A 14,851-nucleotide genomic window follows, 5' to 3' on the forward strand; every position below is an offset into this window, starting at 1 on the left:
CTAGTGTGGTGCAAAGCAAAGCAAAGCTAAAAATCTGTCTTTTAACAGAAGATATTTACTGGTATTATGAAAAATATTACAAGTTTATATGTATCGTATTTGGAATACCTTGTGAAGTTTAATTCCTCTTCCCAAGCATGGACCGGATAACACAAAGGAAACCTTTGTTATGTCTCCAATATCACCAACAGTCAACTGTTAGAAAAATATATTTAAAAAAAAATTAACTCTACATTGTATGTAACCATTACTTCATGTGCAAACTAGAGAACTGACATTTGCCCAGGCCCAAGCTCATTGTAGAGAGACAGCTTCTAAGTAGTGAAAGCAGATTAGCTGAGGTTTGAGAAGTAGAATGTAAAGGAAGGGTGGAATAGCTTCATTATTTATTGCCTTACTGTTAAGGCCTAATAGTCTTAATTCAAAGTTAATGAGGCTTTTCATGTCAAAGTTGGCATTTGCTCAAGAGAGCTTTCCTAAGTGATATGTATTAGCCCACGTGAGAAGTGCTGTTTATTTAAGACATGGAGGTATAAACATTGACTGCGACAAAAAAATCATTCCATACAACTTCACATATGTTGGCTACAATTTTTACTTTACTGAAACTGTTTGGTAAAATTTGTATGAAATAGAAAAGAAACAGACCAAAAATGGATTATCACTCAGATTCTGAACTTTCTGTGCAGGGGATTTCCCTTTTCTTCCAAATACAACAACTTGAATATCAGGAACATCTTCTGGTACTTGTGTACAGTGTACCCATGTTTGCCATCGTCCTCTACTTTTAGTATCAAAATTTTTTATGAGAGATGTCACAGATGTTTCTGCAATTAAAAACATATATTCAGAGCTCATGTCTAAGTTATAAGGCAGTATAAGCCAAAAGATGCAAGGTTACATTGCCTGGTAGTGTTAGATCTAGCACAGGCAAGTCAGGCAACAAAGCTGCAAAACCCTCATTACTCATTTTATCCCTGTGGAAGTATAGAAAACCAGGCCAGCTGCTTCATGACTTCATGTCACACTTTTGCAGGGGCCACACCTGTCTTCTCTGTATTATTCCAAGGACAGGTTATGTGCTGCCAGAGGAGACTTTTAATACTGCTACTTCCATCTCCACCCCAGGCATAATTTCTTCCTCCTTAATTACAGAAGGCATGATTCGCCTTGGTCCAGGCCCCCGCCCCTCACCATTGGGTTACCAATACTCAGTTCTGCCTACATTGTGAAATAGCCTTATACTGATCCTGTTGTGCTTTGCCATGCAGTAGTGATTCACGCAAATGAAGGACATTTGTGCTGGTATTACCTTTGAGTGGAATTGCCACTTCTACAAAATCTTTCTTGGAGTGTTTATTTATCCAGTCATTGTGAACAAAAACATGTGCAGAAAAAGGGTAGAGGACTTCTTTTATAACAATTTTTTCCAAGAACCACTCATCTGATTGAAAATAAACAGGACGTTATCAATTTATACCTTTTAAGCAACAAAAAGTTCTGTGTATGCAGTCATAAGTTTCTGTCTTTAGAAAATCAAGAAAATGTTTTCTTTTGCTGCACTTCTTCAGGAAATAAGACTTCTGAATATATATTGGCTGTGTCTAAATGTGTTTATGTCTTTTCCCCTGCACTCTAAAATATTTGACAAAATGAAGAAGTCTTAAAGGTTTTGTGAAATTAAACATACAAATAGATTTGAGTTAATGATCTATTAGTGTCCGAAAAGATGGAAAGGCTTTTGTACAAGATCTCTAGACAGAAGAAATCCCCTATAGGAAATGATATTATCAATGACCTAAAGGAAAAAGGATCAGGATTTCTACCACATTAGCCATCAGAAAATCCACTCAACACACAACTTTCTTTCTGGTGAGGTTTTGTGCTATCTAATAAGGCATAAACTTCAGCTGAAGATTTTCTCATGATTGAGACCATTGTGTTGATTCTCTGGAAATCAAGCATTTGAAGACTCAGATCTCTGAGTCATGGTAAACCTGATTATACTCCAAGTCTTGGTGAAGTCAATGAAAATTTGATCATTAATTTTAGTGTTATCATCTAGGAAATACATGGGAAATTGTCTCCAAATCAGTTTTTCCGAGTCTGAGTTTAACCTACAGTCATGTTATAGTCTTGGGTTTTTGATAAAGATAAAAGAACAAGAGACTCAGCTTATCATGCTCTGGAACAATCTTATCTCCATTATCAACATTATCTGCAGAAGTAGGATATCTATAGAATCTCTGTTCTGTTGCCTCTAAAAAAATTGGGCCAAAATTGTAGACAAAATATTGAAGAAAATATCAATTCATAATTCTCCTTGCTGCTTTTTTTTTTTTTAAGAAATAAGCAATTTTCTTTAACTTCAACAACTGCTGGGGAGTCTGAAGGAGGGCACTAAAAAATGTGCAGGAAGTGCAGCCTTTCTGTCTGCCACAACCTCACATATGCAGAATCTCTGTATTTCTCATGCGTTAGAAGAAAAAAAGATATGAGGCCGGAAGAGCCTTTCTTCCACGTTCCACTTCCCAATCTGACAAACTGATTTGCTGTTCTTATCTTTACCTAGAAGCATTCAGTCCTGAAAGACATTTCTCTTTTAAAATTAAAAAGTCAATCATCTAAAAATGGAAAGGAAGATAAAAATGTCAAAAACCTCAAAAGCATTGATGTCATATTAGTTCCTGAAAAAACAAAAGCTTTATTGACTATACTTACAAATCCATAGTAACTTCTATGGAGAAAATTTTCACATATAATTTTACCATTTTTACACTGTCACATTTCCTGGGAATTCTTTACACATTTTAGTAAAACTAAGCTGGATACTTGACACAGGTAGTCTAACAGAAGTAATAAACACCAGAAAGTGGAAAGCAATTTCAAATTTCCTAGTACTTCTAAAAAAACTCTTGTGATTTTTAATCTTAAATTTAAGGTATTCCTGAAATTTCAGGATCTCCTAAATCTGTTAATCTACATGATTATTACCATACATTAACTGAAAAAATTGCTGACCTTTTTTTAGACTCTTAAATCCAACAAGAACTTGGTTCAACTTGCCAAGGTATACTGCTTTGATTTTGAAAACATCCACCTGCAAAATGAAAATAATCAAAATTATATTTTAATTAAACTTAATATGCATCTGCTTTTGAATATTTATCAGTTTAGCCTTGTGTGTCTGGTCATTGTTTTGTATCTCAATGGAAACAAATTTCTATTCTTTATGCCATTCCATTGTTTTTGAGTTCACAATTAAACATTACATGCTATAATTGATATTTTCTGATCCAGTTAATATTATGAATTATGAATTTCAAAATGCTGCTGTATTTAATAGGAAGGAATTTTGGCAACATCATATACACACACTAGCAATGAAGTGTTCGTTTCTAGTACCTTCATGGACTGAAATAACTAAATCAGATTCAATTACTACTCATGTTGAAAGTTACTTTGATCCAGAACATAACTCCCAATGAAACTGATGAACAACAGGTATCTAATAATTCTGAACATCTGGATCAATTTCATTTTCATTAAAATTCACAGCTAATTTAGTGGGAATTCAGCAAGTAAATGGGCATGAAGTGAATAGTATCTGGGAAGTTTTCAATCACTGTGCTATTGGGATAAGGAGTTTTAATTTAAGCCATCTCTATAATAAGTCAAATTTTCCCCATAAAACAGACTTGGATGATGAATAGACTTCATGGAATCTTCACTTTTTTTCCCTACTGTAAATCTTCATAGTATATTCACCTTCTTGCATATATACGTTTGTCTTTTTGCAGTCATCTTTCCTCATAATCAGTGGGAAAGCTCACATAAGTATGGACACTGACAGTGGGGAGACACATTGTTTGAAGTATATATTTGTTGGCTTTTTTGAACTGGGCCTGAAGAAATGAGGTTTGAAAACAAACTATTCATGAACAGATTCATGTACTTGTTTGGGAAACCTGCTGCAGAATAAAATCTCCATGAGTAAAACTGGCTTATTTCTCATGACTTCATGAGCTATCCTGTTGTAGACAGAACCAGTTGTCTGGATTGAAAATGCAATTTGAAGACAAAAGTTTGGGACAAACTGGGGGGTTTCAAAACAAACAAGAAATGTTGTACCTATGGTTGCTGCCAAACATACAAAAATCCATGCTACCATATTGATCACAAGTCATCTAGAAGAAAAGGGCAAAGACTAAGAACAGAGAATTAGGCATTTGAGGGCAAGCTGGAGTAAAGAAAACTGAGAGAATGAATACCCAAACAGTTGCTACTCAAACTCTTTTCTATAAGAAGAAGATTAGGGTGCTATAGCCCTGGATATAGAAAAGCCCTTTATAATTTCAGATGAAGGATTTAGCCTTCTGAACAAGCCCATTCAAAAACTGACACAGAATCTGGATTACATAGTAAAAATCCTTATGAATTTGCAGATTTCCACTGCAGCGAGTATTCACATGTCAATTGTATTGTTCACATATTTTTCTCTACAATTTTTATTCTTAAAGAAAATGAAACATACATTCTTTCAGTCTGTACTGATACCTTATCCATTGTAGCAAGCAGTTTTGCTGTCCAGATTTCTTTAAGGTATTATCTTAAAGATATATCATATATAACTATTATTTATATCACAAAAGATATTAATTAATAAAATTTTGTATGTTACTTCTTAAAGCCAGATGAGCCCTACTATCCTGTCATCATTAGTTTCAAATTTATTTTGTGACATCTGAGCTAGCAGTTTGATCAGTTTTTAATGAATATGACATTGGGCACATATATTCTCTTCCACAATGGAGAAAGAAAATACAGGAATACAGAGGGCATAATGATTAACAAAGATTCAGTCTGGTTTTCATACAACAACCGTTGTGTCCTCTGGAATCGTTAGAATGGAAAAGCAGATAAAATAAACAGAGACACATTTAAATAATAAATGAAGCATATTGCAAGCAGATTTCTCTAGATTTCTACATCAGAGAACAAACTAATCCGGGTTGGCTGGCAATGATGAAATACTCTCTCCTTCCCTCCCCAAAAGAAGATTCCTATGTACTTTGCAATGATTTTATGATTACTTTAAAACAAAAATTTAAAAATCTTCCAAACCTAAACTCAGAGCAAACAGTAGGGTCTAGTAATGTATCAGCTAGAAATTTCCTTTTGATCTGAAATAAACATTTCCTTTTGATCTGAAATTTGTTTAAGTTACTTTGTTCTTTTGCCAATAACTACTCCAGAAATTACTCTTCTAGGAAAAGCCCTTTAAGCCTCAAAAAGCAATAATATGTTTACCATGTTTAAAAGCAATAAGTGGGTGGAAGAATTGGAAACATGAAAAAATAAAACTCTGCGTGGAACACTATTAGTGTTCAGGAAAGTTGACAAGAAAAGGTCAGTTTAAAGTAGCTACAAAGGCAAGATATCCTAAAGAAATGTTACCTATCAGTTCTATCAATCAAGCACATCTTAACAAGCACTGATACCTCCCTGGCCTTAAAAGTCTGGAAAATCAAAACAACTTTTAGAGTATATTTAATCTCACTCAAAATTACTTCAACTTAACTGTTTCTCTGTTGCACAATGCTGACAATGCTTAAAAGCAACATGTTACCTATGGAGACAATCACATCAGCTACAAGAGAAAATTATGTCTATATGGAATACAAAACATTCATATTTTTGATACTTTGTCCATGAAAGACTTTATGTAAACATAAATTTTAACAAAAAGACACTCACAGATTCAGTTACATTTTTCCTCATTTTTTTACCTGCCCTCTAGCAAAAGTGATCAGGCTGTTTCTTGAGTTAAGCCATCGTTTCCCCGAGTCACTCTTTTCTCCTTGTATACAAAGATAGGCCTCACCAGTGGCATCTGCTTTCTTCAAGTCTCCCGTGTGCAAATGGATTGTATATTCCACAACTTTAGAAAAAATACACATACAAAACCAAAAAGTCAGCAGAACAAAACGCTCTTTGTCCTCTTGCCCAACACCTGCATTATGTACTGATCCCTGGTAGAAACAATTGCAAATTTCATCTGAACCCCATACTATGCCACAGAAGAGGGAGTACAGGTCTCTTCAGTCCTAGTGATAACCAAAACATTCTTGCTGCATAACTCCCTGTTTGGCAACCTGCAGAATACAGATTTGTTCTGCTCGGACACCACTCCCAGAAAATCAGGACTAATGGCTGCTGTTTGGGGCACAGGATCTCCTATGTACTAGCCCCTTCCCCCTAAGGTAGGGAATTCCTTTCTAAGAAATACTTTATGTCTACATGCTCTTTGGAAAGTCTAAGTTTTGCTTTTTAAGACTACCTACTCATATTTCATTGTTTCTTCCTTACCTCTCTCTCTATTATTTTCTCCTTGAAATGAAATGGGAGGTTAGACTTATAAATGACTCAGAAGAATGCTGGGACCTGATTGTCTTAAGCTTTAAATTCATGTAATTACCTCCCAATGAATGAACACATCAGGACTATCAAGCTTTCTCACTAGCCAGACCGTAATACTCTCACAACATTCTTGAGTTAAAACATGTGAATGTGAAACAGAATTACTGAATTAAAAATTCTTCAACTTCAGCTTTAATACATGAATAGAAAACCTCCTCACATTTAGTGTCAGTCTCCAAAGAATCTCCCATGTACTATATACTGACCCACAAAACCAGATCAGCTAGGTGAAATTTGAGTTTATGAGAAAGCATTCCTGATTTTCTCAGTTGTGGTCATAGTATAAAGATTAGAAGAGACACCTATGGCCACTATGTGGAGCTTCTGCTTCTGTGCCTCTTTCTTACGCAATACACAGGGGAGTGATGTAGATGAGACTAGATTACATTAATTCCAAAGAAACTTAATGAAAAACTCCTATGTTCATTCTTTAAATGACCTATTTTAGCCTCTGAGTTTATCATGGAAACAAGGAACAAGGAAATACTTAAAAGAAGCAGGTCACATTCTCAATATTCATGGTTATTTGCATAATTTTAACAAGAAGGAGCCGTGGAAAAAAATAAGAAGGGGGTTTGGGGGTTGGGGTTTTTTTTCCTCCAAGTGTTGTATGTCTGCTCTTACTCAGATTACCATAAGAAATCTGTGTAAAAAATCAAGACTGATTTTTTTTCTTAAGGACTGTGCCCCCTTAAAATCCAGCATTTTACACATGCTGAGCTATCTTTGACTACGCCAAACTATTCAGCCCCAACTCCCACAACCTTCATCACTGGCACAGTAAAGCAGACATAGACAACATCTAGACTATGTGACAGTTATGTGATGGAGAAAGTTTTCCAGCCTCACTCTGCCACTTGTCCCTACCTGGCTACATATCTGCTTTCCCAGGAAACACATGTGAGCAAAGAAGGGAAATGGTGCTTAAGACAGACATGAAACCAAGGAGAAACTAAGAAGCACTTTCAGTCACAATCGACAAGTCAAAGAACACTGAAATACACATTATTCAAGTCTGAAATACATATTTCAGCCTAAAAGACATCACAGAATACACAAATAGCTAAGTATACATCCTGGAAACATCTGGTATTTTCAGTATAGTTTGCTTCTTGAATCAAATTTATTCCAAGATAGAAGTGGCCCAATTTAACCAAACCGTACATCCTTGAAAAAGATATAATTATGAGAACTTTCTGGTAGGTTTGAGAATAATTGCTAGAACCCAGAAGCTAAGGCTGTCATTTATTTTCAAGCGTAGGTGATAGGAAAACAGGGAGGGGAGAAAAAAAAAGTGTTCTGAGGATATTTATTTTTAAGCTTTTCTTACAGCTTTTTTCACAAGCTGGTGCTATTCATATCAAGTGCTATAATCAAAAGGCCTGAATTCAAATATTGTGACAATTTATATAGCTATTTCTTTATATATTAAAAATAAAAAGGTCAAATAACTGGAACAAGGTTTCTAAAGGGTCTTTGCATACCGATTGGAAAATTAGTATCTAAAAGGATTTGTCAAATTATAAGAGCTGTGTCAGTCCTCAAATACAGTTGTGCTCATTCAATAAACTTCTGAAATGTCTTTGTTTCTCTTCATGTTTTACTATGTGGGGATGATGCCCAAAAAAATGTTTTCTGAAAAGTAACTTTATTTCACTGCAGCACTATTTATTTTACTTCAGAGACTTCCCCTGGGATTTTTATCTTTTTTTAATCATTTAAACCAAGGGCTGGGAAAGTACTTGTAATTGACAGCATCATTCATGTTTGATGATAAGAAGTAAACCAAGAGTTTTCTTAGGCTGGGGTCCTAATGTATCTCATATCCCTTTCTTCGAGGCAGTTAAATATGCACTGCCATGTGAAAGACAACATAGCTGCATTAAAGTCAGCGTAGCTACACAAACTTGCTCTTGCTGGAGGTCCAGATAGTTGAAAGTATGTGAGCTGTCCAGATGACTCTTTAGCATTTAGCCAATGGTATTTTTGTTTTTAGAGGAGTTAAGATATGAAGATAAGATTCTGTGTTAATCATCTACAGTGTTGCCTTGCCTGTATACTTTCTTCATATAAGCAGATTCATTGAAGTCAAAAGGCTACTTGTGTGAATAAGGTCAGGAGAGTTTGATCCACAGATCTGATCTCTCATGTAGGATAGATTAGAAATCACAGTGCTCACAATCATCTTTACTGCTTTTGTCCAGAATCATTAATATACTTCATCATGAGCTTAGCTTTAATCACACAAGTAGCATTCAAACAAAATATACACTGAAAATCAGAAACATATCTAATTATTTTTGCTGAGGTAGTTATTTTCAGCTGAATCTTCTGAATCTCTTGATGCATAATTTAAAGCTCAATGTAGTCATGGCAAATACTTCCTGTTCATTTTCAAAGGCTTTGGATCAAAGAAAGGACTTCACTCTATAAGTGAAATAAAAATATACAAAGTAACCCCTGTGAAGGAAGATGTGACATAAAAGTGATTCTGAGAAATGGGGTAAAAGTTTTTAGGATGAGTACGGGACCATTCTGACTAACAGATGAACAACATACCCCAACAAAAAAACCTACTAAAATAAGATATTCTGTTCAACTTTGCCATTCTTTGTCTCTTCCCAATCCTATTTATAAAAGCTCACTTTCAGATGCAAGCTAACATAGTACAAAACTGAAAGTGATCACCTAATGCTCATTAAAAAGGGAATAAAATGTGATTTACAGCTAGAATGGAAGGCTGTGTTCTGAATTTGCCTGTTGTTTAATTTGCTATGGACTATGCATTTAAATATCATTTATTGTGATAATTCAGTAACATTTACCCACAGAACTCTCAATAGCCTTTCAAGGGTGAACAGCTTAAATGACATAATCACATCCTTTCTGAATGTCAGAGGTATAGTTAAACCTTTTACACCATTGTGATTTTAGCTTTGTAATGAAATCAGGCAATGCAGGTCATTTTTCCAATGGCAGGTAAACAGTAAGAAAAGCTGTGGGGGAGGAAGCGTACTATCAAACGAACTCCTCCTGTCGGAGCTCTCAAGACCTTTGCTCTTACTGCTCTCCTCTATAGCTTTTTCCATGGAAAGATAAGATGGTAGGGTTGAGCATATAAAAGGGGCAGGGTAGGGTGCTGTTTTTCAGAGCTGTTGGATAGAGCCAACAGACTTTTTTTCTTCATAGGCTTCTGCAAAAGTTCTACTCTACAAAACAGTGAAATAAATAGAAAAAAGCAATACAGGGAATAAGTATTCCAGAGATTATTGTCATAATTCCCCATTATGTTTTTATGTCCCCACTTTTGTTTTTAAATGAATGTTAGGCAACAAAGAATCAAAGAGGAGTAGAGTAGGCAGGGATATTTTTAAAATGCTCATTTGGTTCTATGGCAAAAAAATGTGGAAAACTAACTTGATGGCTAGCCCTGCTAATTTATCACTTAAGAAGTGTCAAAAAATTTAAATCATTTTTTCTGTGAAATTAAAGGTTCAGAACAAGATCCTCAGTTGATATAGCCATGCAGCTAATATGCTCAAGACAGTGGAGCAAATCAGTTTATGCCAGTTGAATATTGGATCTTATTAACCTAGTCGAAAGTACAGGGTTCATCTAACCTACACAACAGAGTGTGGTAGAAAGATGCCTGAGTGAGCAGGAATTTGAATCAATAAAAGTGAGCAGAACAGCATGATTCACTTCACCAGCTCTACTCCTAAGCCAGGCTGGTTCATGCGCGTTTGGAGTCATGCTTGAGCTAAGAAGACTAGTAAGTCAAAAGACTACATTAGCTGAAGCATCTCTAAACTTCTTTCCTTTGGAAGATAATATGAGACTTACCATTAACTTTAATGAAAAAGCAATTAACTGATACATATAAGCTTCTGGACTGAATTGTATCTGGAAGAGTTAAGTATCATGTAGTGAAAAACTACTCCATGCTCAAACATATCATGGTACACTACCACATAATAATGATCTATTGTAATCAACAAAGCAGTGAAATGTTATAATTGTCTATTAACTACAACAACATAAAGTTGGATGATTTTTAATAGAGGTCAATATGTTTGCTAATACAGATGTTTCTTACTACAGATATTAAACACTTAAACTCTTCACATTCTTATGTTATCAGACTTGACTGGGGGAGTGAAGAGGAGCAGGATGTCAGTAGACACCAGAAAATGCACTTTTTTTATCTCAGAGGAGCCTAAAGTCAACCAGAAGAGGCCAGTTTGCAACTGGTATTAAAAATCCTTTAGTAAAGGTAACGCTGATCTTCAATACTTGCTTTGACAGTTATATATTGCAAAGTTCTTTCAAAGTTCTTACTCAGAAAGAGATTCTATTGTTATATAACTCCTGATGCATACCTTAAACTGCAGTCACAAATAATGGCATTCTAAAAATCAAGATATTATCTAAAAAAATCAAGAAATTTGGAGTCTAACAGCAAGAATTTCTAAAATGTTAATTGTTACTGTGTTCAATAACTTTGTCCCAATGTTTTCATATGCACATCAATGTCCTGCACAGAATTATCACAGAATTCATAAAAAAAAAAATTAATCAATGTCTTTTAATCCAAAGTCCAAAAAGGTGCATGGTAAATAATTTGACCTATGATACAGATAGACTAAAATAATGTGCTCACAAACACTAAGATGGGCAGACTAAAGAAAAGAAATAAAAAAAAATATTTCCTTCTGTGACACTAGCTAATATCCAGAACACAAATTAAGCTCTGAGATAATCTCACAGAATCTAATTAAACTATGCAATAGTTCAATCTTGTTTGATTAAACTTTGATCTGTTTCTTTTAGAATAATTCAATCTGGTAAAATACCTCTAGTCTGGAATCAGGCACTCACTTTTAAGAAGAAATATTTCTACAGATAGCAGAAAGAAACAATTTTGGAGAATCAAGTTTAAATTTTGCTTATTTTTTCTTCATGTGTTTGTTTTTAATTATTAAGAAAAGATTCAATGATAGCTGATAACTGTGATGGGATTTACTGGCCATGAAAAATTATCCTCATGCCCCACCAGATGAGGTGGGATATGCAGGAGACATGGACAGAGGATACATTAGATGTTAGAGATGGGGGAAAATGGAACAAATGTGTTTGTAGATGCAGGAAAAATTTAGAGTGCTCACTGCTTTTAACGAAAGGAATTGCAATTTTTGTGAAGATTACAAATTAGCATGTGTATGTGGGTTTGCCTTACTAAATCTCATGGAATCAATTATTTTAGAACAGAAGTAATTATGTTAGTATGGTTTTCCTTACAACCAGGCAATTGACATTACTGAGAAAGGTTACTGTTTATTTGGATGCTTAGGTTTTAGCATTTACTTTGCTTCCTATAAAGATATATACCTGTTGTTTGCTTTGTCTGGGGAAAGCAATGATCAATATCTTTCAAAATTGTTTTGTCTTTATTTGAATTTATTCTATCAAGACATTCATTAAAGACACCTCCATAATGGATGTCTCTTTCAAAGCAATAATGAGAGCAAACACATAAAAATGAATATTATTTTTTTTGTCTCTAGTAATCAAACTGGAACACAAGGAAGAAGCTGACTAAAATTTTAGACTGAATTAGTATTGGGACTACAAAGAATAAAATTGATATTAACACTTCCAGTTGTACATCACTGGAGTCCAGAAAATGGTTTGTAGGAAACTTCTTAGGTTAGTACATACTACCCATCAATGGAATAATTTTTCAAGGGAGAGTATATACACATGTTTTTCCTAGAAAATTTCCAAGAAAAACACCTTATCTTTCTAATATATCTGAAAACAAAATTGCTTTGCAAATCAGGATAATACTGTCTGACAGTATCTCCATGTGGTTCTCAGCATAATAGAGGCTTGAAGGTGTGTCTTCTTGAAAATCTTCTTGTTTGAATTTCTGGACTTTTTATATGTAGTTAAACATTTAGCAATTTTGAATTCTAAAAATAATTACCAATACATACATTTTTCCCAACTTTTTCATAAATAAGTTGGGGAAATAGAGCTTTTTAACAAGTTCTGTATTTCCTATATTCATAATCATACATTCTGCATATATTACATCCAATATCCAATGTTGTTTTGAATCTGATGGATCAAAACCATAAGTTTTTTTCAGTAAATGAATACAAGGCTACTAATTATTTAAAATTATGGAAACATACTCAAACCCACAAATTTAAAAGGTCTTCAGTGTTTCATTTGTCCAAGTTTCAACTTTAAATGGAATGAAATATTCAGGAAAAATCTCTTTAAAGAATAGTGTGCAAAAGTTCACATGGAATATTTTATTCCTTTTTCTGGTCCACTTCCATCTTTTTCTATTAATTTCTGCTTAAGCAGAACACTTTTTGTACTATGGCCTCTAGCAATAAACCTCTTAACTGTCACTAAAAGCTTCAATATATGATCTTTACTATTCCCATCAATCCTCTTTATTCTAATGAACTGGATAGATGGTAAGCCTGTTCTTAAATAGCTAGTGGCCAAGTTATCAGTATGCAATTTTTTGTTCCTCTCCATATTCCTGGAGGGTTGGGAAAAATCACTTTATTGTCTCTCTGGCATCATACAATTCGCATGTGTTACTAACAGCAGAGAAACATGCAATTTAATATATAGTTTTGTGGAATATTATTTACTGTGCTGTAAACTTCTCATCAATGTTAATAAAAACACTAGTGCAATTGAAATTCTGGGATATCTCTTTGCTGGCTAACTATAACACATTTTAAAAATTCTGCCTCTGTTTTGTAGGAACTCTGCAATTCTTTCATTCTTAAAAAAATTACTATGTTTCTAGGTCACATACTTTTTTGTGAATAGGAAGATTCAGGTAATATCACACAGTGGATGATATTTTGTACATATCTTCAGCTGACATAGCATTAATTTGAAGAGATAATAAGTAAACTAAAAGTGGAACATCATCTAGCATGAAAGAAGCCAAATCCTAAGTTTGGTGCCATCAGTTACAGCATCTGTCATAATCCTGATACCAATGATTTCTGTTCTCTCAGCTTTCTTTTGTGATAAATGCATGTGAAAAAAAAATCATACTGCTTAATATCAAATTCTTGTGGAAATCCTCACAGTGTTTTAGGCCCAAAAGAGATATACTGGGGTTCCAGTGACAGATCCTGACCCCAGTGGCAAAAAAAAAGGATTTAGCTTACCAGGCAAAGGCTCCTGATCTGCGTGGAGAGCCGGCAGTTCCACACATTTGTCTTCTTTAGGGTTGAACCAGCAGTCAAAAGCTAAATACATCTCTTCCTTTGTGCCTGTGTGCTTCATATGCAGTAAATCTAAGTGCCATGACTGTTTTAGCTTGCTATGTGAGCCAGTTACCTGAACTTTGTCTATTAAGCCAATATCTGCCAGTTCATCCTATGTGAGGAGGAAGAGAAGATTAATGGATCTCATTCTAATTGTGCCAGATCAAATGTAGTTGACAGCTGTATGCAACAGGTGAGCAAACTTCAGTAGTTAAAGAACTGGGACAGATTTATAACTGCTACTATTTTTCCCCTTTCTAATGAATACAAAATTTATTTACTACCCTGAATGAGGAGATGCAATGCTTGAGGTTTGATATCAGGGAGCAAATGATGGCAGTCACTGCTGAAATTGGTACACAGAACAAGACAGAGTGTCCATAGATATTACACTGATTCAGTAGACTATTTGCAAGCACAGATGCTTTAGTCAATGTAAAACATTTTGAACACTATTAGAAATATTTCTTACAACTTGTAGCAAAAAAATGGTGCATTTAACTATAAATTTGAAGGAGTATTAAACTGTTTTTGAGGAAACATCCAAGAGCTCCTCCATCTTTACCCTACATCAAGTTTTCATATAGAAGGTGCCTATTAAAATCTTCCTCTTATTGCATTCATTCTTGGGAAAAAATCTCCTAGTTCTACTGGAGATAGTACAGCAGCTCTGTGACATAGCATTGCTTGAGTAAGTGAAAGTAGAGGAGGCCTTAGGTAACTATAATTATTGATTTTTCCCTGTAAGAGAAAAAGAGAAAACAGAAGTTGTCTTTCCCTCTTCCTATTCTCTGCTTCTCATACTCTTTCCCCTACCCTTCCATTTCAAAAGCTGCCCAGCTACTAGAAGTGCATTTGATCTGACTTCAGCCTTTCCTCTGACAGTGCACTTCCAGTTTTATTCTATTTCTTTATATTTACCAGAGATTCCTAGAAATAACTTAGGAAAACCTTCTGGGTACTCCTCATTTTGGATCACGTTTATGGCCTAGGCGAATCTATTTAGTTCCTCTTGCGTTAAAGAAAAGAGGAACATAAGAAAACAGCCAACTATTTCCTTAGCT

General features: G+C 34.6%; 1 protein-coding gene across 1 annotated transcript in view; it reads right to left on the bottom strand.

Annotated features, from left to right (window-relative positions):
- LOC130146937 (lipoxygenase homology domain-containing protein 1-like) overlaps positions 1 to 14,851 on the bottom strand; it is a 143,613-nt gene that overhangs the window by 53,309 nt on the left and 75,453 nt on the right. Inside the window, exons 23-28 of the mRNA XM_056333582.1 lie at positions 13,689 to 13,899; positions 5,790 to 5,941; positions 3,022 to 3,100; positions 1,313 to 1,444; positions 649 to 827; positions 109 to 195 (exon numbers count right to left, since the gene is read on the bottom strand). Of these exons, the coding sequence (XP_056189557.1) occupies positions 109 to 195; positions 649 to 827; positions 1,313 to 1,444; positions 3,022 to 3,100; positions 5,790 to 5,941; positions 13,689 to 13,899 (840 nt within the window). The remainder of the gene's footprint in view (positions 1 to 108; positions 196 to 648; positions 828 to 1,312; positions 1,445 to 3,021; positions 3,101 to 5,789; positions 5,942 to 13,688; positions 13,900 to 14,851) is intronic.

The sequence above is a fragment of the Falco biarmicus genome, chromosome 3 (genome assembly GCF_023638135.1).
Source record: "Falco biarmicus isolate bFalBia1 chromosome 3, bFalBia1.pri, whole genome shotgun sequence".
Classification (NCBI taxonomy): Eukaryota; Metazoa; Chordata; class Aves; order Falconiformes; family Falconidae; genus Falco; species Falco biarmicus.